Raw genomic sequence first — 26,983 nt, 5'->3', positions numbered from 1 at the left:
CTTTAATCTGGCTTCACATCAGTTTGTGATCAATCTAAAGATCATAAAAATAGATTATAACAGTTTTCAGTTTCAATGGGTTTCCGCTCTGTTGGATAGAGACATAGGCCAGACTCGCAACACTCTTACTCCATCCAAAAAAAAAAAAATTAGAAAATTATATATATATATACACACACACTCTATCAGGTGCAGATGTGAACTAGTAACACCCTGCCATTACTGACCTGTCACAGCTGGGTTCCCAACATACAGACAGGGTTAGACCTGAGGTCAGAAGGCTATAGACAAATGAGAGCCATTTATCCCATGACCCACAAACCCCTGCTGAAACACACACAATGACCCTGTGGCTTTAGAATGACTGCTGCAGTACAGGAGAAGGGTCTGATTCATGCTGGAGCCCCGCTGTTCACTACATGGGGGTCCTGTGTCATTTGACTAGCACTGGTCATGTATGCACTGACATTCCATTGGACAACAGCCCTTTGTGACTGGTAGGGGGGTCAGCCTGAGACTTCTGATTATTCTAAAAATGTTTATGCACATTAAAGGAGCATTAGTCAATACTGCCCATTACAGCAAGGCGGAGCGGAATAACAGCATCGCTCCTGCTGGCTTCATGCAGGGCAGGAGCATAGCAATGTTGCAGGCACCTGTGCCAGTGTCTACACTCCCCAGCATCCACCTCTCTCTATTACAGCGGATGCCGGGTCTGTAGTCGCATTGTGAAGGCTAGACTGGTCTCACCATCTATGAGCTTGCATGCAGGGCCATCTCACCGCTGGCTTTGCATATGTAACCCCGCCCACCAATGACGCAACAAAGCAGGAAGACAAGATTTTACAGCAACGAAGACTGGTGAGTATGCGACGTGGGAATAACCCTTTAAAGTGCTGTGGTAGAAAACCCAGACTGTTATACACGTTGGCGTACACATGGGGGCAGCCTCGTCACAAAACCCATTGTATAGTGGCTGTGCTTTGTCTCACAGCTCAGTTCCATTCATTTGAGTGGGACTGCTGCAAACAGGACCTTTAAACTAATGGAGTGCTGCTACCATGTCAGACAGCTGAACTACATACTCATCTGTTAATGGTCTATCCCACAGACCAGGTCATTGATAAAGCCAGGAAAACCCCTTTAAATAAATTTATGGCCTATGTAACCACACCCTTCATCTCACTTGGTAGTGACATCTGATAGCAACACTTGAAGGGTTGCCAAGTTTGGAAACCTTATTTGTCAGAGGGTCCCATGATAGTTGATCACTGGGCTTTCCCCAGGTACAATTATAGGCATTTAGCAACCATTGTTTCTCTGCAGCACCACCACAGGAAACGTGAGGAATTACAACTCAGGAGGTCATGTAATGCAGGTACACAATGGGTCCTCCAGAGCAAGTTGACACTTTGTAGCCACTCTGGCTAGTAGATGAAGGGTCTGACCCATGATGGACCAGAGAACCAACCCTTAATTTTCCCAGGTCTAGGAAATTACCCCAATTTTTGTTAGTTCTTGGTATTAATCAAAACATGTTGACAGAGAAATGGAAAGTTACATTTTGGCTGCACTTTCTCCATCTCCTGGGAGGACGGGCACCTTTAACCCCACCACACAAATACCAGCCCAAAACATTCTGTTCCCGCTACTTCTATCATGTTCCATTACAGACGACATTATGTGATTTTTCCCAACCTTTAGATAAGACACACACACCACAAGAGACAGTTTACTGAAAGTTTATTTGGCGCTTCCTGCTGCTCAGCTAACTCCAGTCTAATAACCCCAAAACCGGGTCAACTGCTGCGCAGGGAAAAACAAAAAAAAAATTTTTCATGGCAAATTTATCCGAGCATAAAAACAGTATAAAAAAGGGCAGGTCCTCAAATACATTAACCCAATACCTAGTCAGCAGAGCGTCACTTCCACATCATGATTTATCACTTACTTGTCAGGATTGTGATCCCTGAACAGTGTCCATGTAAGAGATCAGTCATTAGTATACTGCATGCAAGGCAGAAATTAGATTTCAGAGAAACAGCGCCACTCTTGTCTACAGGCAGAGTCTGGTATTGCAGGATATTCGTGTACTGAAGAAAGCTGCAAAACCAGACACTGCCCATGATCAGAGCAACACTTAGAATCTTAACACTAAATGTGTGAGTCTGCCCTTATAGTAACAGCATGCCCTGAATGGTGCTACCCAATATACATCACATTCGTTATTCCTTAATCAAGCTACAACCATTTTGCCTTAGAGGACAAGTCTGCCTGCCTCATGATTTTCCTTCAAAAAAGTTACCCCTGTATACATGTCCCTAGAAGAAGGTTTAGAGGTTCTAGGCACAGCATCACACTGTTCTAAGGTTGCATCTGGTATTGCAGTTCCGCCCCAGTGACTCCAAGCAGCTAAGCTGTGATGCCAGTCATTGAGGCTGAGCTGCAATACCAGGTACAATCTGTGAACAAGTGTGGCACTATTTCAATCCCAATTTTCTTTTAACCCAGCAACATTTGTCTCCAGCCATATTTACCAATTTCATGTAATGGGTTAAAATTCAGATTGATTTGATTGTAATACATTCATAAGAAAATTCGGTAAAGTTTTCAAAGTCTAAAAATTGTGCGTTTAAGCTTTTAAAAAAGAAAAATTGTTCCATAGTTTCTCATGTCAAGTCCCTTGATCCCTACATGACGCCAGAACATTACAGCTCTACATCACCCCTCAAACACGGCAGCTACAAGGCTCTGAATTTCTCATTGTTCCGCATTTGGCAGTCAGAGCCCCAAAGTGGCAAAAGTAAAAGCAGATGCCAGACGACAGATGGCAGATTCCAAAAATGTCACACCTCCATAGGAACATGTGCAGCTCTTCAGCCTCATGTCAGCTCAAACTTGAGGAAAGTTTGTTAATCCAGTCCTAAATTAGAGTCTTTAGTTGCCGGCGAGGAGAGAACATGCTCCGGTGTATGTGTGGGAATGACAAGTTATAAAAAAAATAAAATGACCTAATGTTATAGGTAGAATTGTGCTCGAATGAGCCAGCTTAGGATTAAAGAGGTTTTGCCATACATACATCAATCCCCTATACACGGGATAGGAGGATAAATATCAGATTGCTATGGGGATGGCAACTAGGAACCCCAAGAAATCAGAAGAACAGGGTCCGTCAGGTCTCCATCTGACTGAAGCACCAGCACAATGAGTGACTGCTCTACTTCTATGGTACTGATAGGACTGCAGTTAGTCACCAGTAACCCCATAGAAGCTTGTGCAGCACAAACCACACAAGCGCATTGACCATTCACAGAGTGGTATAAGACTGTTCCCAGTTCTTGCGATCGCCAGGGATCTGTGATCTGATACTTATCCCTTATCCTATGGGTAGGGAATGAAGTGTATGCAATGGCACAACCCCTTGAGTAAAGAGCCTTTCTGGACAGGAAGAACAGATCTTTAAAAAGTTCCTGTACACCCCGTTACCCTGTAACATAGCCCACTCAAAAGTTTAAAAAATCCTTCCGTTTCCAAGAAGACCCAGTACACTCTGCACGTGGCACTGGAATTGATATTAAAAAAATTAAAGTTCAGTCATAATGTGAAGTCATAGGAGAGCAGCGCCATGTTTAGCGGATGTGCGCCATCTCTTCCAAGAATGGAGTCTTCATGCAGCCAGTGCAGAGCTGGTCCATCCAGAGAGGAGCCTCGTGTTGTAATGGTGTGCGACGAGGGAAGAAGGTGTAGTTCAGGTCATAGTTAAGGAGGCAGCTGACAGAGGCCATATACAGGTCAGAGAAACGGCAAAGTCGTCTAGAGAAGTACGTGGGGTTGTGGCAGGTGCGGAAGATGCTGCCAAACTGAGGGTTGAAGAGGTTCTTGGTCACAGCTCTGAAAGGAAAGAATACAGCCCTAGTTACCTATAGTGCACTGTTACCCACTGTATGTAGGAGCAGACATTGGTTCTTTATTGGGATTACTAATAGAAAGTCTCTACTTATGGGGGGGATACAAAGGAGTTTGGCTTCCAGCACATGACCGTATATTACCAGTGCCATGTTTCATGACTAGCAACATTCATTTCTATGACCCCATACATACCCATGTGTTATCAGGACCTGTCCCAAGTTTTGCCCCTGGGGTTGTGGAAGCACATGTAGATGTCACCCATGTGGTGTTCAACCTTAGCAGGAGACATGCACACCGTTTTGTGCATAAGTGCGGTTGACCAAGCCTGCCAACTTCAGCAGGTTTGGACAACTTCAGTGTATGGGTACCAGACTAGAATTCATACCTGAGCTCCTGCCTCTCCTTCATCCAGTCTTGTAGAATCTGCTGAGACTCTGGATCTTGGAAACTCTGTAAAGAACAAGGATTAGATGTTATGTTAACGCTACACCCCCTCACATGACCAGTCTTCAAAGGAATCCTAGTACAGCCGTCCATTCACACAGGGCACTCGGGTGTGAAGAGCATTAAGGGTTTACAGAACTTCAGATTAACTAAACTTGGACTATTAGACTTATTAATGTGCACTCATTTACCAAAACTACCTATAATTGTATATATGGAGCAAATGGCAACTGCTGCGAGTTCATATAACAGTAAGTTCAGGTAAAATAGGAGATGACTTATGATACAAACCCATCTATAGGGATTGCTGGGGGTAAAACTATCGGGAGAAATGGGCATGGAGTCCACCACTCAGAAGCAGTGGTTCAGGTCAGTGCATGCGTAGCTCCATTCAATTAAGTGGGAGCACCATGACCTATGTCAGCCACATCCAGCACTTCTATGAGTGGGGCAGAGCAAACAACTGCCCAAGTGCTTCATCCAAAACAAGGGAACCCCAGTCAGGCTGCCACTGTTTGGGAACAGCTGATAAACAGGGTCTTTTGGAGCAGCTAGTCGGCAGATTCATGTGGCCAATGAAACCTATGGACTAGTCATATGAGACCTTAAGGCTTCTCCCAAGAGTGTTTTAATTGGGGACACCCTCTAAAGTCTACAACACGCTTCCAACAATTTGAGCTATTGCATGAATTAACCTATTGGTAGTGAACATGGGTCATTTGGTTGGGCAGCTAAGCAAAACAAATTTGCTGCCTGAGCACCTGCCTCCTCCCCCCCCAAAAAAAAAAAAAAAAAAATTCTTGGGGCACAGGGATTGGTTCTTCAAGCCAGATACACAAACCTATACCTGAATTTAATGTGTGGCTGAATGGATTCATGGCAAAGACTACATTGTTACCCCCTCCTTACCTGCATACGCTCAACCAGTCCAGTAAGTGCCTGCATCCAGGTCAAGGACTGAGAGTATTGCTCTGTATGAACAATCTTTGTTTCTGTCTCCAATTCTGGCACAATTGCTCCAGTCCTCCATCCATGACGAAGCATCAGGTCCTGCAAAAGGACAAGTGTAAAGTAATGTTCTACTTATAAGTACACAATTGTTCACAGGGAAAGGGAGTACTTACTGCCAGGTCACTATACAAGTGATCCCCAAAATACAGCACCCTGGAACCTCGCCAGCCTGTCAGTTTCAAGAAGTCAAAAAGGTTACCCTGGGGGGGGAAAAAAAAAAAAAAAAAAAAGTTAATTTCTTTCAACAGCAAAATTTAGGTCTAGGGAAAAAACCCCACACAATTTCCATGCTACAAATATCCAGTGTTTCACCAATAAACAATCGTCGGCACAGATCCACCCCCTCCTGTTCAGAGCTTCCTATTAGATTGCATCCTCTTTACTATTGCACAAGACACTCCTTGAAGAGTTTCCTTCCTGCACTTTGTAAATCCCTTTAGTATATGCAGAACGTCTTAAGCTCTTCCAGTTCTACAGCCAACTCCTGTGTGCACATCCAGTGCCGGAGATAAGGAGACTTGGAAGGGACACATCTGACCATATAGCAGCCCTGACCAGAAGTAGTGGTGATAGGAATGTGCACAAGCCCTGCATGGTTGTCAGATGTCACAAGTGCATTGAGTTTTATATATAAAAAAAAAAAGTTAAATATCCATTTTATATTTTACACACAAAAGTATAAGACCATCTAGTACATATTTACACCCTGACCATTGCCAAGTCTATGAGAACTTCTCTGTAAGTGACATCCAATGGCAAAAGCTACAGTTTCACAGCTACTCCCATTTCTGCAACTTTCTTGAGGTTAACACTTTCTTTGCCAACTGTCATAATGCAAAGTGATGACTGTGGAGGGCTGCAGGGCATCTGGTCAAAGCCCAAGTTCACATGCAGCTACAGTCCAAACAAGGCTATTGTTCTGCTGGCCTCTATAGAAAACACAGCCTGCACAGTCAGTGAGGGTAAAGCTAAAAAGGTGGTGACATAGCAAATAGAGCAATGACAAAGGGGCAGCCCGCTCTCCCCCTCTGTGCGACAATGGTGAAGACATTGCTGTATACCTTTGCATGCACAATACTACGCAGCAGTCACTTGACAGATGGAGACTTTGCTCATACGAGGGTAAACAAAGTGACAGTGTTCTGCAAACCGGAGGGGGGGCAAGGAGGCAGACATGAGCAGCATGATAAATTCCAAGTCTCTCAACCATGTCAGAAAAACAAGGGGCCAGCTACCCAGATCTGCGGGCACACCCATATGCAGCCTTACAGTACAAAATATCCCTACAGCTAGACAGCAAAACATCTAAAGCTGTCTACACCATACCTGTCAAGCAACTGTGTGTACATGAGGATTACCACCACTTCAGAACATTATGTGACTTGGATTTTGCATTTGTCAGCAGTTCTGGTTGGGGTCTCTAGTGCTCATGTGAGGCAGGCCAGGAATTTAGTGGAAGATGTGCAAATATGGAGGTCACATTCATCTGACAAGTGCAGCAGGTCAGAGCAGTCTTGTGAGGTGAGACTGGTATTCAGCACATGCTACATGGATCACCAGCCTTCACAAATGGTCAAGTGTTCAGAACAAAAGCTAAGAGGACATAAGCTTGTGAACTTGCTTACCCCTCTCTTTTCACTACATCCAATGGACAGTTCCCCTCCCAGCAGTATCTGGAGTGAGCTCTATAGGTCTGGACTGTAGCCAAAACTATTTGGCTTGTCAATCCCAAGAGAAACAAGACATCCTGTAATCTAGAGGAACTGCACCATGGACGACAGCACATCCACGTATGCAGAGCTGTCCCTTTCCTGCTGGGTGTGAAGAGCAGGATGTAGCCCTATACCCTGCGGATACCCCATGCTAACATAGCAAGTCCTAATGTGTCAGAGCTGGGAGATGAAGTTGTCACTTTGTCTGATACCTCAGAGCAGACATGTGACTTGGCATGTGTGTGCCGATAAATGGGGTCATTGACTTAAGCAGTGCAGATTGTAGGTTTACTGCTCCTATAGTAGTCGGTCTAACACTGGGTGCAAAATATCTGCTCAAAATTAAGTTTTTAAAGCTATTAAGGACAAAACCCACATAAATAGGTGAATGGAAGGGAGGGGGTCCCATTGTGCTCAATGGGTGACAGGCTTGCATGAATAATTCATTGTACCTAGCTTCTCAGTGTCTAGTGATATGGTATGTATATTGGGATTAATATTGTCTACAGAATTTCTGCCCATATTATATCTATAGAGGAAGACTGTAGAAAACCTGCAGTGGAAACTCATTGCAATGTTTCGCTACATGGAGCCTTAGGCTAAAGTTTCAGCGTTGGCACACTGCTGCTCTTTTCAACACTAAACTTGACCCATCTCTGGAAGTCCCATAGAGAGCGCCAGTACACCTGCTTGACCACTGCGCCATTCAGCTAGGCATACACTGGACCACCTATACTTGTGCTTGGTAGAAGGCCTGACATTCCACTTTCCCCTTTAAGATAAGACAGTGGATACATGTACCCCCAGCTGAATTGAGTAGCAGGCCCAATAGCTTGTGTGCAAGTGCCCCATATTCTGGTGATAGGGCATGGGGTCTAAGTAGTCATATCTACATCCATCAAAAGTATCCTCTTTGCTATCGATAGGGAATATCAGTAAACCAGGACCAAATCAATATTGTGCAAGTCATTAAAGACAATAGCAGGAAATCCTGTTAAAGCAAAGTTAAACCAGTGGGTCAATATCTGTCAGGTTTTAAAAATTTATCATAGGTGGCCCCTTACTTTAGGTGACATACCATACCTGTTTATAGACTTCCCCCTTCTCCAGTTTAGTAATCCTGTCCCACTTGAGGTCTCCATTTCCATCCAGTCGTCGGAAGGGTCTAAAAAAAAATAAAATAAATTTAATTTTAGTTCAGTAAGGAAACTAATTCCTACTCAAGATTCAGTCCCTATATTTAGATGTCAAACATTTCCCCTGCTGTCTAGACTGAAGCTATGAAGATGTGAGCAGGAAACACGTCCTAATCCTGGCGGAGATCAGCAGCGCCAAATCCAGTTAGTAGACAAGATATTGTCTACTGCACTGAAGAATCAGTGATAGACATAAGGCCGGGCACTGTGGGTTATTTAATAGGATAATGCCAGGCAAGATGGGGCAAATGTTACGCCTCATGTCAAGGACTGCACAGTAAATATGATTTATGAGTCACAGGCAGTGACAGTCACAGTATGTGGAAATAGCTGCAGAGGTTAATACTGTAACCTCACGTTTGCAGCTTATGAGAACTGAACCACTGATGCAAGCTACCCAAACATCCCGCTCCAGCATCAACACTGGACGTATGTCATATCCAAAGGGCATGGAAGATACCAATGAGTCATGCCAGTAACAGTAAGTGTGCATCAGACACTGGAAATAAATCTGATTTATGTATTAGTCTGGACAGGAAACTTGATTCCTTGTGCATATATCAGCCTTCAAGCATAGATCCTGGGGTGAGGCAGGATAAAGGGGTTGCACGGTAGGAGAATTACTGATACCTGGACAATAAGCAGATCACAAGGTGCTCTACTACTGGCACATCCAAAAATCTGCTGAAGTGCACAGGATCTTGTTATGAAGTCTTTAAATTTTCTGCAGCACCCCTACTGGAGAAATTGTGCATTTTGCAAGTCCCTTATAAATTGAGGGGCTATTCAAATACAACAAAAGTTTGTTTTTGTAGCCTCTCTGCATTGGAGGGTCCCTATAGTATTACCGCTGTATTCAAGGACATTTATGTGGACAAGTAGTTGCAGGGGTGCCGCATGTCATTTAGCAAAATTCTTATTAGCAGCATTGACAAGACGGAAGAGCTAATATCAGTCTGCCTAATCCACTCCCGTGCCATATGCCAGTTATTGAGGGTATATGGTAGAACACCTACTGAATTCTCCTATACTTGTCACCTCTATTCTAGTACATGATAAAATCTTTAGTTCCCACTTAAGCAGTTCTTGTATCTTTGTACTAAGTGTATGTTCACACTGCTGTGAGACAGGCTGCTCTTTGAAATCAGCTCAAAATTCCACCAGAAATCTTCCTCCAATTCATTTAAATGGGAGCTGGATGCCAGTTTCTCTAGCCAAGTTTTACCTAGGGGAACAAACGTCAGGATGGATCTTCAGGCAGATTCTGCCCAATAACACCCAATGATGTGAAAAGGAGGCAGAATTTCACATCCAAGAAAAATTGGATGTGAACAAAAAAAAAAAAAAAGTGACTCCCATTAAAATGCATGGGAGACTTTCTGCAGGCGGATTCTGAGATTGATTCCACATCAAAATATGACTGCAAAAAACAGTGAATATATACAGCTTGATACAGTTCAGGAATTAGAACAATTCACTGTATAATGGGGCGTTCTGCAGTTTCTTACAAGACCTGTGTGCAACAATTCATGAAGGCTTCCAGATCTCTACCTGCAGTCACTGAATGGGACAGAAATCCTTTTTTTTTTTGCTGGCAAAGAGCCATACAGCACAAATATGGCTGTGTTCTCTACATAATGGGATCAGAATAGATCCTCAAATGAGTTTTCCCATCCACTGACTAAGATCTCAAATCCCATAAAAAAAAAATAAAAAAATCCACAACCCTTTCCACTATGCAACTAAATTTTGTTTAAACCAGAAAAACCTGTTGAGCAGGCCCTCATGGCCCCATCTACATGTCACACATTGTCATTTCTAGACCCATCCCTTAGCTGCACATGAGGGCATCATGGAGCTAAACCCAAGATTCTTAAATAGTTTCTCCCCTACAATAGTGCTCAGCAAGAACTTACTTGATGCAGTCATTGAAGAAATGGGGCTTGTCGGCTTGAACAATCACAACATCAAAGAAGTCCCTCCAGTCATTGCCCACCATGTACCTCATCCCTTTGTCTCTGCGTAAACAGTAGAGAATGGGTTAATATTCAATGTCTGATCAATAAACAAAGCCAAATTCGTTTTGTGGCAGTTTGATTTACACATTACAGAGGCCATTTTGCAAAGGAAATGAACAGATTCAAGATAGTTACAAAGTCTTTGCCAAGGAGGTAATTCATTAGGATAAGTCTTTAAAGCAGGACACACGTTGGGCTTTGGTCAGCGGACAATCTTTCCCAAAATACAACCAACCGCTGTAATACTTGTGTATGGCCAGCCTGGTTATGGGGTCTGATTGCCACAAACCGAAGTCCTTGGGATGAAGATGCAGTGCTGATGGATGAGCACTACCGCTCCTTTAGAATATAAACAAAAGGGAACTAGATCCTTTATTCTTGTAATCAGCAAGGATTACAGAGATCAAACCCCACTGATCATGTTACAACATATCCTATTAAAGCTCCCTTCTTAGGATTCCTCCACTAAAAGTAATAGGAGGTGGACTAAATGGCTCAGACTGGGCCTAAAGTATTGGGACGCCATATGAGATCCCATGTGTGAATCACCTGGGCAGATACAGAGGTCCACATAACAGTAGACTAGGCTCTACTGATCATGATGGGGGGCACCAGTTACCTACAGCATATGACCGGCTTCATAAACATGAACAGACATCAACTTACACAAAACTAAAAGGACTGTTGGTGATGAGGAAAAGCTTCCTGCCTTCAGAGGTCAAGCGCTGCAGGACTGCGTACGTTTCTTCCCCACGAATGATGTATTTTTCTAAAAACATGAAATGTTGATCAATTTTACACTGAAGGTTACAACCATTAGAATTTTAAAGAAAAAAAATCCTACAGACTTAGTCTTATGTGAAAAAGCTGCAAGATTGAGGGCATTTATTAACCCTTCTATACCATTTAGTGAACTAGATGGGTGTAACTGCAGCATGCTGCCCATTGTACCAAAGATGGCCCATGTCACTGACAGTTTTTGTAGAAGTGTGTGGATCAGGATGGCAAGGAGAGTCCGGGATACCCTTGCCCAGGTCATTACAACTTATGCAGTAACCATAGATGAGTTATACATGTCAAGTCTACAGCTGGTCCTGACTGGCATACATTCTATTAGGGTGGACAGAAGGGTACCCGAGTGGCTGGAGCCGCTTATTCAGGTACGGACTTTAACACATGATATTCTTCTGCAGTTTCATTGAATTATCCCACTGTATTAAGCAGTTCTAAAAATTCCACAAAGTTGGTCACCCAGCTTTCCTAGAACCCAAAACAGCTCATCTATAGATCTGCGTGCCAATATGGGGAGAAGGGATGTATTCTATAACTAGGCAGATGAGGCTGGAAAGCTGGGTACTAGCCCTTTGAAATCTATCACCCCCTGTAAAATATTCTACTTATTCTAGTTTTTACTTGCTACAGTCATGTCAATTCAATAAGCTCACTCAGCACTGACATGTGATGGGCTGGGGGTGGGGAGCGCATATCCAAACATACAAGAATGCAGGAAAACTGAACTTTTACTTTGGGAGTATTAGTGACCCTCTTAGCCGATGAAAGTGTTAGCCTCGGGACTAATGGTCGACCCTTGAGGGGGACCAAGCAAAGGAGTTTAGGTTCACGTGCTAGTGAAAGACGACATTGTTTAGAGGATTTAGTAAATATTCCTCATTCCCCCCCCCTCCCCCCTTAAGACCATCATCCGCCCCACCATACAAGCTGCCTACAGAGTACATGTAAACAAGCACAAGGCAAGGCTGTTCTAGAACCTAAAAAACCAAGGGTACGTGTGTATCTGGCAGTACCACATTTACTGAATATAAAACTTTATACTATGTGTTATGACTGTTTTACATCAGTTATCCTACAGCCTGACTAATCTTGGAATTTACTTAAAACTCTAAATATTTGCTGTTCATCAATTGGATGAACACCATAAGTCCATGCCTTGTTCTCCCCCATGCTTTACACTGCAGACTGTACAGATTGGCTGAGAAAAGAGCAGATTCAGCACAGGCTCACTGGGATTTCTGTAAATCACACGGCCAATATGGACTACAGAGCATAAAACCCACCAAGGAAAGACATCAGGTATCAGCCACATTTATTGGAGATAGTGTACCCTGGAAACCTGCTATAATACCAAGAGGGCTCATCATGCAAAAACAATGATAGCCTAAAGTTACATCAACTTTAGTTCTGCTCTATCTAGCAGGTCATCTGGGGCCACTTTATAGTCACTTACCTAAATCCTGCATGATCCATTTGTACATGAATCCTTTCACATGAACATCACGGATTGCGTCCTGCAAGAAGATGGTTAGAGGTTACGCTTGTTACACTTCTCAGTATATGGGCTGTACACATCTATAGTCTGGGCCAACCTCCACTGCTACAGTGATATTGGCATTGGCTCTGTTGCCTTCATACTGTCAAGTGGTGGATCCCACCACCCAAGAGTCATCGCAAACCACCAACTTGAAAGTTTAAGGATGACCAAAAAAAAAAAAAAAAAGCCCACAAAACTCTATAGGATCTGCTTTAGCAGTGGTCAGCTTTACAGCCAATCCTCCTAACTTTACATCTAATAAGAGGGGTGAGCAACTGATAGGATCAGGCATGTTGAAATTTAACAGGCCTGATCATTTATTCTTGAACAGTTATCAGGGGAGAGTTAGGAGTCTATACACATTATATGGCAGGTTTGTCCAAAACTAGTGTGCATGGCCACCACTCAATGTGTCCCAGTAAGGAATATGACCAGTGCTGTGGTGATGCAGCACCTTTAGGACACCATGATGCATTCAGACTTACACTTGCCAAGTCTTTACAGATTAAGACAACATTCACGGAAAGCACAATCCCCACCCCCCCCAAACTGTCTTCATTCCAGAAGGTCTGCCAATCCCTGGATCTGCTTGGCCAGGAGCACCATATAAATCATGACTGTATACATGAACTGCTCCACCAATCCTGAAGTCACAGATACAAGCCATAACCCGGCCCTTTTCCCATCTAAACAACAAGACAAGAACTTTTATGTAGTTTCCAAGACACTTCCTGTTTGGTAAAAAAAAAAAAAAATATTCAACAAAGCAAAAGTTATTAGCGGCTTCACTAAAACACACTAAGGGGAATAGTCAGCCCTTAATGGAGTGTTAAGAGTTTATATAAATCTACCCCTCTCCCCCATTCAGACACTGCCCAGCCCACCTTGACAACCAGGTATTTCCTTTATGTAGATATATAGGGTGTATATAGCTCTGAATAATACATTGTACACTAAGGTTTATAGGATTCAAGTACAGAAGGGGGGATATTTACAAAGAGTCAATTCACAAAGTGGGACTGAGGGCCCAGCTCACAAGAGCTTACAATTATATTCAGTCATTTTACAAATTGATATACAAGTCCCTCTACTGTACCCAACAGACCCCATGAATCTACAGTTTGCCATCAAGACTCATTTCCATGTACGCTGCCCAGTCAGATCACAAGTATAAAGCCCCTAAAGCAATACTACAAAGGGAAAGCCTATAACTCAGGACATGTTTTTACTTTAGGAAAGCAAACAATTGCTAGAACAAATATCCAAGATGTACCTGGAGCATTCGGAGTAAAGAACAAATAGCAAGATCCTCTGTCACAAAATCCATAAATCACCCCCCTGGCTCTACAGGCAGATTTGTTTAACCCTTATCCATTGCTGGAGGCTCAATGGGCAGGACACAATGTATTATGAGGTTTGTCAGCTCAAACACATTAGAAGGCCACAGGTGTGAATGTGACTCTAGATCCTCTCCAAGCTATGGCAGGGTCAGGGATTGTGTCGCTGCTTCTCCCGGGGCAAATCCCTCAGGCACAGAACTAAACAGTGTGGCTGTATATATGTATACAAGTCATAAGAGCCTGCAAGCGCAGAATATAGGCGACTAGTAGAACACCCGCAGCGGCGCTCAGAAAATAAGACAAATTGTTGGTTATGGTAGCAAGGTAAAACTTTCAGTGTCAGTGAAATTGACACTTTCAGAATGCTACAGTAAGTCTCTCCCCCCCTCACATTTTTTATTATTTTGGCACTTTACTAATTTGTCATAACATTGATATTTTACATATTCAACATTCTGTATTCCACAATGAAAACCGTCTCACAGGCAGACTTGTGGAGTTGCCCATAGCAACCAGGGCTCAGCTTTCACTTTACCTCAGCAGCGTCAGTGATGAAAGCTACTACAATAGGGCTCATTCACATCTGCGGCCCGGTCTCCGTACTTAGGTTTCCGTTTCCTGCCTAAAACACAGGCAGGATACGGAAACCTGCAGGAGACTCTCACCCATTCATTTGAATGGGTGAGAAAGCTGTCCAGCCGTGCGTGGCGGTGAGCGTTTTGCGCTCTCCGCCGCGAAACCGGGTTTTATAATCCGGACACAGAGTCGGACATGCAGTACTCTGTGTCCGGATAAAAAAAAAAAAATCCGGTTTCGCGGCAGAGAGCGCAAAACGCTCACCGCCGCGCACGGCCGGACCCGGTCTATGGTTTCCGTCTTCTGCCATGCAGAAGACGGAAACCATAGAACGGAGACCCCAAACGCAGGTGTGAACCCAGCGTAAGCAATACTGACACTTACTATGGGGCAGTTTTCACCTGACTGCTACTGCTGCTCAGTAACGCTGGGTTCACACCTGCGTCTGGGGTCTCCGTTCTATGGTTTCCGTCTTCTGCATGCCAGAAGACGGAAACCATAGACCGGGTCCGGCCGTGCGCGGCGGTGAGCGTTTTGCGCTCTCCGCCGCGAAACCGGATTTTTTTTATCCGGACACAGTACTGCATGTCCGACTGTGTCCGGATTATAAAACCCGGTTCCGCGGCGGAGAGCGCAAAACGCTCACCGCCGCGCACGGCCAGACAGCTTTCTCACCCATTCAAATGAATGGGTGAGAAAGTCTCCTGCAGGTTTCCGTATCCTGCCTCTGTTTTATGCAGGAAACGGAAACCTAAGTACGGAGACCGGGCCGCAGATGTGAACGAGCAGTAAGGCTGCTTGTACACTACAGGATTTCACGTGTCTGCAGGCTGTGGATTCTACAGCTCCATAGACTTCTATGGAGCCTGCCACACGTGTTTTGTCAGTGCATGTGTGCAAGATCCAAGTTTGTGTTCCGTGTATATGCATGTATGTGTCCACGTGTGATCCATGTATGTATGTGATCCATGTGTGCACACGTCTGCAGTGCAAATGGCCATACATGCAGTAGTTGTGTGTGAGTATGCATGTGCTCTGTTCGTCCGTGTGCGTAGTGTGTATCCATTTGAGTGTTTGCGTGCGTGTATGGTGTGTAATGTGGTACGTGCGTCTAGAGTGGTCTGGTGTTTGTGTGCACACGATTTTGGATATGAAATTACACACATAATAGTGCAGAACACACTACACACAAGGCTGCTATGCTTGTACTTATCACCACGCCTCCCCCTCCTCCCCACACTGAGTCTCCCTTCACTGGTGTGATAACAAACATGTGTGGGTGCTGACATCACACTGCTCATATTCTGGCACAAAATGTTCTTCTGAGGCACAGTAACCCGGACACGTGCTGCAGGGAGGAGGGGGTGCACAGCGAGTCAACACAACTACAAGAAGCTTCCTCTAAGCCCCCACCACCATTTCCAGTCTCTGCTGGTTGGAGACAGATTTTTGTGAAAAGAAACAAAAAACACTGTGGCCCAGACAAGTGCTGCAATGCCATGTGACCAGGGAACCAATCACAGGCTCAGGGTTCTCCGACAGTCTAAAGACTGGAAGAGAACAAGGAGTTGTCCGAGCCCAGGAGCAGCAAGTAACATTTGTCTGCTCACCTCCCCTGAAGTACAGCAGCAGTTAGTTTTGGCTTGGACATGTTCAGTCCGAGTGATACTGCAGGTGGAACCTCGTGAACATTATATTAACAGATGTAGAGAAACATCACGGTTATTCAGGTTGATGTTCAGTTTGGGTTATTTCTCATCCCTAACCAGAAGATATGCCCAAAGTTTACCCCTTAAATATGGTTAACATCTGAGATCTGACTTTTTTGGAATACATCAGTGGTATATATTAAACAAAGAGCCAGAATACTTACTGTGACATCCTTGTACAAATGGACAGGATCATAATCAATATCATTGCTGAGGAAGAAGTCGTTGGCTACAGCCAGAAGGTTCATCTCAGGCAGAGAGAAGATGTCCATGTATTGTTTGACTGCAGGGCCCTGGCAAAAATAACACCAAGTCAAAACAATCTTCCTGTAATATGTGCCAAACATTGCAAGTATGCCCATATACTGTATTCTTGTTGGCAGGACCTCCCATTCACATGAAGAGAAGTGTTGCTGCCAACAAGGCTTTACGTTTGAAGGGAATATGCATCCAGTGATTGGGCAACTACCAGGAATGATGGTTTGCACACAAGACTGTTTTGTCTGTGAAATATGGTATGAACTCAACAAGTTTATGGTTTAAACAGAAGTTCTGAAATCTGCCAGCACCCTCTAGTTTGTTGGGGTTGGATTATAGAATATGATGGAAGTTCTTACAGTTGAACCACTAGAAAGTCAAGTAATAAAGTCATCCCTGGTCGTCTGGAGGACAAGAATATGTCCAATCCATTTAACACCAATACTAATCAATTGAGATCCTCAGATGGTAAGGAGAAGAAAGGACATTGGAAAAGTCACATTTTGGTTTAAAGTATTAAAGGCAAACAAAGTGACAAATTAAAATTTTTCATAAGTCGTACAAGCAAGTATCATCTAATAGCCTGTACACTGGTCTAAGGAAAGGGGAGAAGGAGGCTGCTGTCGCCATCTAGTAACATATTGCCATGACATACTGGGCTAGAGCATGATCTTACTAGATATAGAAACAAATGCGCTACAAGTGTAGCAGAGCTTAGTATCTGTACGTAATAGCAGCCTCCTTTGACTCCATAGACTTCTATTAGAAGTAACTACCTGAAATTGAAAAAGCAGCATTTATATGACAAAGTCTTATATTCACTTGTGCCATTCATTCATGAAGAGTTGCTTAATAATTTGGTGGAGTATGCTTTGAGGATTTCAAGACTTAAACCATATTGACAATTTTTACAATCCTGGACATTGTACCCAGAAGAGGCAGACCATAAGTTAAGCGAGACACTTTATAGAAAGAAACTGGATATGTAGGCTCTTGTGGTAGCCATGTTTTCTGATGCAATGGATTAGAGTAGCAAACAGCTTGGTCAGAGTTCTGGTCAGTCCATAGTCAAACCAATCTCTTCTTGGAAAACTGAAGATACCAGTCTCAAAGTTACACAATGCAGAGGCTCCTTACCTTGCCGTAGAACCCGCTGACCTGGTGAAGTGGGATGTGGTGTGTTCCCTGGTATAGCTCCATCACCTCCTCAACTGGGACCGGCTTGAGGCCCCTAGTGAATGGGGAGGGAGGCAGATTAGATTAATGTCCAAGTATGAAAGGTGAACACACCACACAAGGGGAGGGGGGAAAAAAAAAAAAAAAAAAAGCAAAGCAGCTTCCACTGAAGTCAATGGGAGCTGTTTTTTGGCAGCGGATTTTGAGGTGGATTCAGTGTCAAAATCCACTGCCAAAAACTGAATAAACCCTATGTGTGCCCTCAAAAGGCAATATGGACATACTCAGTTGTGGTTACATAGACCATATGAACCTTATGGAGAGGCTTCCAAAGCTTGGTCACATCCTAGTATTAGAAGATTACATAATAAACTATACAATATTATATCCTTACCTGTACACTGTGCCCAACTCAATATAATGGTAAGCATCTATCTTCATTAGTAGTCCCTGTGCCAAGACAAGTACAAGTAGGTTCAGATACAAGACTATATAACATTTGTTACATGCATGTATATGAACAGTCAGAACCCTTATAAATACCTATAACTACCTACTACATGGACTGACCAACTGTCTGGTATGAAGTTAGATTTAATATCAGTGTCTGCAGGGCAAATAGTTCATCTTCTAACCTTCTCCATTTTCAGTTAAGAAGCAGCACAGCAGAAGAGCACCAGTGACCCAAAGTAACAAGAGCAAGGAGGATTGGTGAAGGACCTGCCCAGCGTTGTCACAGCCTTATTTGCGCAGGTCCTCAAAGCAGAGACCAGGAGCAGAATCTGAGCTGTAATACAAGTGCCTAGTGACTAATTAGGTTATAGCTGGATCTGAAGGATAGTCTATGAGGGGGGTGGGAAGGTGTATGTTTAGTCTGATCTGGAATTTTGCTTGGCAGAGGTGAGAGACTTCTAGACCAGATTATGGGGATATTGAGTCTTACAAAGCCCTTTTTGCTCCACTGTGGGGGATTATGGGAAAAATATTCTCCCTAGGCTGTGCTGATGAGATCCAATCAGATCAAAACTGTGCCATCCACAGTTGGGATGATACTGACTTGTCAAAATCCTGCATCATTGCAATAAATGCTTGTTGGAAAGTCAGGCATGATGTTCAAGGGAGCTTCCCATAGAGGGCAGCATACAAAGGCAATGTTTCCCTATTTACATCCTGGGAAACATTTGCAAAATTCTTCCCATAATCCCCCACAGTGAAACGAAAAGGGCTTTGTAAGACTCCACACACCTACATGGTGGTCTCTCCCTAAACAGTGACAATATCCTCATATCTGATCTGGAGGTTTGTATTTATTGAATATTAGGGGTGCTCTAAACTTTTGCACTGGTGTCTGGCCCATATGTTGATTAAATAAATGACCTCCCAGATGTGTTTTCTATCTTGTGAACAGTAGCATCTGAGACAGGACAGCATGGAAGGGTAAACCTTGCTTTTGGCCATGATCCAAAAGCCTGAGCTCTATTTAGGTTTCTCTGATCCTACCCAACATTTAACGCTGATGAGTTGCAGTTACCTTATTCATGTCGTAGTGCAGACCTCGGACGGCAAAGTTGGGCAGATACTCATACTTCAAGATTCCTTCTGGGTACTAGGATGTAAAAATAAAATAGAAGTCATCATCTAATCATTGAGTTACATATAAAGAACACAGACGCTGTGTTAACTGCAGTCTAAGGAAGTTTTAACCAGCAAGGTTCACCGCTGAGAAAACCACTGACCTCTGTAGTATAATACTCTGTTTATCATGTTATCTATGATTTATGATAACCATATGTATAAGCAGATCCTACCAATGATAAACTGTCAGTGGCCTGGCAACCCAACAGACATTTTAGGAGTAGATAAGGAGGCACCTGACAGCTGTTTATCACCTTCACTCCCATAATTCACATATTAAGCCTCATGTACTTTGAAGGGGTAAAAAAACCAAAACCCCCACTAAGGGCAACATATGGCACTGCATAAGTTCCCATCAAAGTTAGTGTAAATGTACACCTAGTCATACAGTACAATATAATTAAATGTCCTTTTATTCTGAAGCCAGGGTTACCAACTCCACCCCCCACCCAAAACTGGTCCAGACGGACTCCATAGCCCTGCTTTTGAATGTACCTTGTACTGCTGCACCAGAATGTCCCTGGCGGTGTTGAAGATCATGGAGTGAAGTGCATTTGAGTATAGAGCTAGAGTATAGTCATAGTCAAAACCATAAATTTCTATATCTCCAAGACAAACTTCGTTATTTGCGTACACTGTAGAAGAATTCAGGAGGTTACACACTCCAGGAGGTAAGAGATCTGCAGACAGAAGAGAAGTCACATAAGAGTAGACCAGAAACCATTAGTTTGTATGGATATAATTTGGATGCACAGTTTTGTTTTTTCATAGCAAGTCATTTTCTGCCAGAACAGAAATTACTTTACTACAATGCCAATTCCTCCAAGACAGAAAGTGGACTCCACATGGGAATATTCTGACTTCTTGAAATTCCTTTGAATTACTTGAGTCCTATTCATTACACCCAGACTGATCTAGTAGCAAAAACAAAACTGCATATGGCAGAGGGGGGAGGGGTGCAGATCAGTAAAATCAGAATAATGGGGACCATGTGGCTGCCCAAAGTACAACATAGACAGCTTTCTATAGTTTATGGACTACCTTCACATAATGGGTTTTGAGACCTCGGGCAATGCAAGTGGGGGCCAGTACAGCACAAAGGTTAAAGACTAGCACGATACCATAACATGATATACATGACTAATGGCTGGATGTGGGCTGTCAGCAACTTCAGAAACCCTAACCAGATGACTATGGTAGGCAAAATATGGGCAGTGCAGAATATTCTGGATCGTTCTATTTCTTACAACATAACTTTGTCCCCTTCCTATTCTTACTACCCACCTTCATGTAAAATATGCACAAAACAAATCACCTTTTTTAACTAGTGCAGAGACCTGACAGCACCCCCCCTCCCCCCAAAAAAAAAAGAGTGGAATAATCTTGCAGTTGTAACATTGTATCTCATGCATCAGGATTGGTAAACACTGAGTATTGACAAATATAATCTTATAAATGCCTTACCACAGCACAATGCTGTAATACATAGGTTTTCTATACAAAAAAGTTGATAATTGTGAAATAAGCAGTGATGACACACAGAGCATGTGCTGAGCATGCATGCCTTCACAATATACATGCACACGTCACATCCCCACCCTCCCCGTAGCTGTGCAGTGTACACTTCAGCAATTTTAGCACAGCTTTCCCCAGATGATAAAGCAGTAGCAGCAGAGGGTACAGCAGGACGGTAAACAGTTGTGGATTCTGGCAGTACAGCGATACAGATCACCCTGCGTCACTGCCCGTCTACAGGGACTGCCACATCATCAGCTCAGAGGAATAATCCTGAATAAAGTCAGCCTGCTGAAACCTAAGAGGAGAACATTTAGTCCTTCCACAAAAGTCAAAAACAGAAGGTTTAAAGTAAACCTCCCTCCCCCATCCAGCCTGTACCCCTTCATTAGTTATGGGCAGGGTGCTACAGTGCTTTGTGTTAAGGCAAAGGAAGCCAATGCATTTACTTGTGAAGTCTACTACATGAAGCTAGACAAAAAAAATAAAAAAATATCGCATAGAAATTCTCTAAGACTCCAATTCTCCCATTCTTTTTGAATAAGGCATTATATAGCAGGAGTAATAGTGTGTGCAGGACCATTATTGCCATCAATAAAGCTAGAACCTCTATTATTGCAACAGCTCCATCACACAGCCATGTTTCACTGAACATGATCTATGGATGATGAGTGCAATAAAGAGATTCCAGTTCTATGGGACTACCCGAGATTGCAGTCCAAGAAGCCCCATAGAACAGTGGAGAGTCATCTGGCAGAGAGCACTGAACCTTCAGTCACATGAAAGATGCAGGGGGGGGGGGGGAATGGGGACTATCCAGCCCCTATTCACCTGATGGCATCAGGTGGATCCCCTTAGTATCTTATCTCATAAACTGTCAAATAAAATCCCTTCTAAGTTTATGTTGTGTAGATAAGGAACAACCTGTTGATCTATGGAGGTCCCATTTTCCCACGTGAATGAAGTAACAGGTCAAGTGTCCAAGATACGGCTCTACCTAATCTTCATAGGAATGCTGGGGACAGACTACTGCAATATTTTGCCATTTCTGGCACAGATGCCTTACTGTATTGGAGTCCTGGACTTGGAACCAGGCAAGCCAACATCTGGTGTCTGTATGAGGTTACCACAAGGTACCTCCCAAATTCCAGAGACATACTGATAGGAAATGTAGATTTGGAGCTTTACTTGATACAATACCTCTGCAGAATATGATGGCACTACACAAGCAATAAAAAAAAAAAAATATTATATATATTAATGAACAGAGCAGGCAGGCCAGCCATTTGTCATGTGAGGGAATCAGGACTATGGAGTTCATAGGCCAAGTCACTGTCCAACGCCTTCACAAGTTTTCAGGATTTCCCAATCCTGGGCAACTTCTAAAGCATATGTCAGGCTGGGAGCAAATGTGAGGCAGAGATGGTGCAAATAGTTCTGATGGATTAATATAGTGTAAAAGTGTTTATACAGTATCTCATAGTTCTAGCCTAGATTTTTGCAGATTGTTAAAGTGTTGGTTTTTGTTGTCTCCTGTGATAAGATATCAGTCTACAGAGGTTTGGGTTAAAAAAAAAAAAAAAAATTATATATATATATATATATATATATATATATATATATAATTATTTACAGTTTGTGTCCCCAGCAGAGGTCAAGTATAAAATCATGAAGTTTCCCACCATCAATTCCATTTGCAGCAGATGCAAACTAAAGCAATAGCTACTGCCTACAAGTAACTAAAAGCGGGTTATTTGCCACAAGGAAGTCACCTTCTATTGTAACAATGTATCACTGTGTACAGCTCACAAGTCTATAATAAAACACAATTATAGTAACAAGCAGGAGAAGAGAGCAGTCAGCTCAGCTCCAGCAGAAAAGTGCAGACAATGACTCAGCCACAGATTTCTCTCCCCTGGATCTGTATGCACACTGTCCTACCCTGTACGTGCTGCAAGCAACGTAGCCAGAGCATCCCCTGCCAGATCTGTGCCTCAACGTGTCCACAGTATAGGATTAGGTGACCGAGTGCAGCGGGCTCAGGGGCATTCAGTACTGGCACCAGAGTCAAGGAGCTAAACACATAAGCCATATACAGATCACCCAGTCACAGAACTACAATACCCAGCATGCTCCAGAAGCCTCTGCTTGGGAGGGTGCTGGGAGTTGTTGTTCCACTGAACCACCAATGTAAAGAGAAGGAGATCAAACACTGAATAGTTCTTTACAATTGTGTGTTCCCCAATTTATCATTCAGAAGGCAAGGTCCTCAAACAGGATGAGAGCCCAAACAACATTTTGAGTGCCAACTTCTCTAGCAGCGAGGTCCTTTGCCCAAGTGATATATGCCAAACTATCTCACCCTTATGTACACCTTGTGGGTCCAAGTTACAGATCTGCAGTCAACCCAATATTATGGCAACTGAGAACATACTGCTATGTACAGTACACTATTCCCAACCAAGGGGACAGAGGTCTCACAGATACAGGAAGGATATTGATCAGCCTTAAGCGCAGACTGACTGTAGCATAGTATAGGGTAAGTGACAATTCACATTAGTGGGGATTTTTGAAAAGCCTAAAAGTATTCAATAAATAGGTCTGTGCGTCCTTGTGCCATGCAGCATCCCTAGGCAACTTCATACTATGATGTAAAATGAAGAATGTTGATAAGAGAACCCTAAACATTTTTATGGGTGACTATTCGCTCCCCATACAGTATAACTCTTGGTATTGGGGAGCAGCAGGGACATGGATATCAGTGATTTCTATTCACCCCTCCATCACGGCCAGTGCAAACAGCTGATGGAGTAGTTCCCAGCAGAGACTCCTGCCCTGCAGCAGAGGAGCGCTGGGTTGGCCACTATCCAGATGAAACCACAACGTCATAAATTCATCCAAAAACCAAGTCAGCAGCGGACTGCAGCCAGAGTATACACGGTGTAGGACATTCTATGTACGGCTCTATTTACACTGCTTTTTTGCTGAAGAACAAATATCATGCAGTTTTTAATTAAAGTAACGCCTAGGACTTGTACTGGCTTGTGATATAGGTGACATGTAGAGTAACGTGAGGCATTGCTGCTATAAAACCTGCAGGCGGTTCAAGAAAAAAAACAAAAAAAAATCCAGCCTGGTTGAGAATCCACACTGCAGAAAAACACCAGAGCCGAGAGAGGCTTCGGAAGGCATGGGAGCTAGAGAGGAAGGACTTGTGTGGTCTGAAGCATTGCATACAGTCCTTACTATCAGTAATGCCTAGTACATGTTACTATACATGCTACCCACAGGCCAACACCTGGTAAACCAAATACTGTAGCAGAAGTAATGGAAACGAGATACTCATCAGTAACTGCACCATGTAAACTTAACCTTAGAAGACCAGGTACAAAGTCAACCGCCTTAAAGGGAATCTGTCTCTAAACATTGTGTCTTATCTGCAGGCAGCAAGTTATGGAGCAGCAGGAGCGAAGCACATGGCTATATAGTTTATGGAGAAAATAGTCAATATAATTGCCTTTTACTCTCAGGCTTGCTTAGGAGTCCAGTGGGTGGTCCTCTTCAGGACTGTGCCATTCCATTGTGACTGCAAATAGAGAATGCTGTCAATCACTGTAAAGGACCACCCACTGGACTCTTAAGCATGGTCAGCTCACTAACACTGATTGAAGGTCTTAGAGTGACTGCATCTGACTACCCAAGGCGTGTAAGAAGTGTAACCTGTCCCTTTAAAGGGGATTCCACATAACTATATGGAAAGTAACTTTTGCCATTATGTCAGGGGATGTTTGGTGACCATTTTGTAATATACTTTATTACCCCATTTTTTTTTCAGTTCTAGAAATATTCTCCTTAGCAACCCTCTGAGCTGTTAGGGAAAGTCTGTACAAACATTATGAATATACAAAGTGTGTGTGGTGTGTGTGTGTGTGTGTGGGGGGGGGGGGGGGGGAAGAGATGGTCACTTCAAATGGCTGACTTTTACACCAGCTAGAACAAAGGTTCTGGTATAAGAAAGCCGAGAGTCTCAGAACCATTTAAAGAAATAGTCATTATAGAATCTGAGATATCACTGAAGTCACTCAGGAATTATCTTATGTAGCATGAATGAACTGCCACAAGTTAAAATTCCCATCTTTTTAATTAGTGGTTTCCTAGGATACAGGAACCATTTATAAAGTTTTCAGTTTTATACATTTTCTCTGATCTTAGTGGCGGCATCTATTGTCCTGATCAGCTGCCAACAGATAATATGACCATGAGTGCAGGAACTTTCTAAGGTCTTCCAGCCATGATGTCCTTGTGTCCAGGTTACCTTCTCATACATGTCGTGTCCTCCTGACAACCTGTTCACAATGAGGACATCACAGCTGGGTGTCTGACAAGTCCCAGTCCATATAAAGTTCCTGCATTCATGGTCAAATCTATCAGCAACTGATCAAGACAGAAGATATCACCACTAAGATGGATAAAGGAAATCTTTAAAAGTGCAACATCTCTTATCTGCAAGTTTAGATATGGTTAGGTTTGTGAGAAAATCCCTTTTCACCATCTCTACATTTACTGCAACTTCAGGGATTTGGGGAGGGTACTCCATTTTCAGAAGTGTATTTCATGAATACTCATGAAGCCTCCAATGAAACCTACAGACTATGATCTGGTCAAGTATATCAGCCAGGTAGCCAAAGAACATAGAATACACTTTTCCATTAAAGTCTATGGAAATCTGGGGTACCAGTCTATAAATCCCCAACCCCTTTATGCCTACAGAAGCCTAACTAGCTGGAGTTCTGTTCTGTCAGGTCACCGCATATGGAGGTCCCCTTTAAATAAACAAGTATAAAGCAGTTGGTCCACGTGCAGAAGTTAGGCAGTAGTGCAATGACTATAACTCCCTGCCTCCTGCCAGTGGCCGCTGGGAGTTGTAGTCCCCCACAAGCTGCAGCCCCGACACATAATACAGTGTATACCTTGCACCAGTTTCTTCATCTCCCCATACCGGGACCACAAGAAGGTCTTGGTGTCAAAGTTTGGGGCGGTAGAAGAGGACCGGCGGGCGGCATTGGCTGGGTGCAGATGAGTCTGTGTCGGGTTAGGGGACCCCGAAGAGGGTGGGACAGGAGGGGCAGCGGAGGCCGCAGGACCAGAACCTCCATCCCGGGCCGTGCTGTAGGCAGCAGAAGCCACTCTACAGGCGGATCCGCGCAACAGCCTGTGCAACACACCCGCCATCTCCAGCAGCGCTAGACACTGACACGCTGAGCCAAAGATCACAACAACTTATAGAGGCCACTCCTCCTGCCACAGCTGTCATTGGCCCAGCGCCCCCCAGCGTGGGCGGAGTCTAATGTACAGGCCAATAGAAAACAAGACAATTAGTTAGAGGAGTGGTTTCCCGCACTTTGTTGTCTCAGTTTAGTTATCACGCCCAATGGACCAGCCACGGCGCAGCTGCTGCGTGATACATGAGAAGCACCAGGGTCCCCCTGTACACCCTGATAATAGAGAGAACCCCTCATTCAGCATACAGGGAATGTACCATTTATAGGGGAGAAGCCATAGGTTTGGTCTGCAAAATTTAAGGGCAGTTCCAATACTAAACTTATTACAAATAAATATGTCAATGAGCTGTTATAGTTGTCCAGTGTATGAAATCCATTCAAACTTTATATGTTGTGTGGAAGCCACGGTGGAGCACATAATACTGTGTGGGGGCCACTGCAGAGTGCATAATACTGTGTGGGGGTCACTGCAGAGTGCATAATACTGTGTGGGGGTCACTGCAGAGTGCATAATACTGTGTGGGGGTCACTGTAGAGTGCATAATACTGTGTGGGGGCCACAGGGGAGCATGCAATACTGTGTGGGGGCCACTGCAGAGCGCATAATACTGTGTGAGGGCCACAGGGGAGCATGCAATACTGTGTGGGGGCCACTGCAGAGTGCATAATACTCTGTGGGGGCCACTGCAGAGCGCATAATACTGTGTGAGGGCCACAGGGGAGCATGCAATACTGTGTGGGGGTCATTGCAGAGCGCATAATACTCTGTGGGGGCCACTGCAGAGTGCATAATACTGTGTGGGGGTCACTGCAGAGTGCATAATACTGTGTGGGGGCCACAGGGGAGCATGCAATACTGTGTGGGGGCCACTG

General features: G+C 43.7%; 1 protein-coding gene across 1 annotated transcript; it reads right to left on the bottom strand.

The window, feature by feature from the left end:
• Positions 1–1,523: 1,523 nt before the first annotated feature.
• On the bottom strand, positions 1,524–26,066 carry LOC142185275 (5'-nucleotidase domain-containing protein 2-like). The gene is made up of 14 exons (XM_075260607.1): positions 25,799–26,066; positions 19,809–19,993; positions 19,210–19,284; positions 18,073–18,128; positions 17,640–17,733; positions 16,409–16,537; positions 12,536–12,596; positions 10,957–11,059; positions 10,189–10,290; positions 8,160–8,241; positions 5,478–5,564; positions 5,263–5,403; positions 4,295–4,359; positions 1,524–3,891 (listed from the first exon to the last, which is right to left on the bottom strand). The coding sequence occupies exons 1-14, from the start codon at positions 26,058–26,060 to the stop codon at positions 3,630–3,632; spliced, it is 1,704 nt and encodes a 567-aa protein (XP_075116708.1). The 5' UTR covers positions 26,061–26,066; the 3' UTR covers positions 1,524–3,629.
• Positions 26,067–26,983: the final 917 nt, after the last annotated feature.

This window comes from Leptodactylus fuscus, chromosome 11, assembly GCF_031893055.1.
Source record: "Leptodactylus fuscus isolate aLepFus1 chromosome 11, aLepFus1.hap2, whole genome shotgun sequence".
Lineage (NCBI taxonomy): Eukaryota > Metazoa > Chordata > Amphibia > Anura > Leptodactylidae > Leptodactylus > Leptodactylus fuscus.
Note: the sequence above shows the minus strand (reverse complement) of the source record. Positions and strands in the feature narration are given on the sequence as shown.

Bases quoted from the DNA above. Each gene is read 5' to 3' on its own strand.
- LOC142185275 (XM_075260607.1), bottom strand. From the start codon at position 26,060: ATGGCGGGTGTGTTGCACAGGCTGTTGCGCGGATCCGCCTGTAGAGTG. The intron at 19,285-19,808 runs GTACATTCAAAA...TTTACATCCTAG, and splicing joins TTCTGGTGCAGCAGTACAAG to TACCCAGAAGGAATCTTGAA. The intron at 16,538-17,639 runs GTAAGGAGCCTC...TATTTTTGCCAG, and splicing joins TCAGCGGGTTCTACGGCAAG to GGCCCTGCAGTCAAACAATA.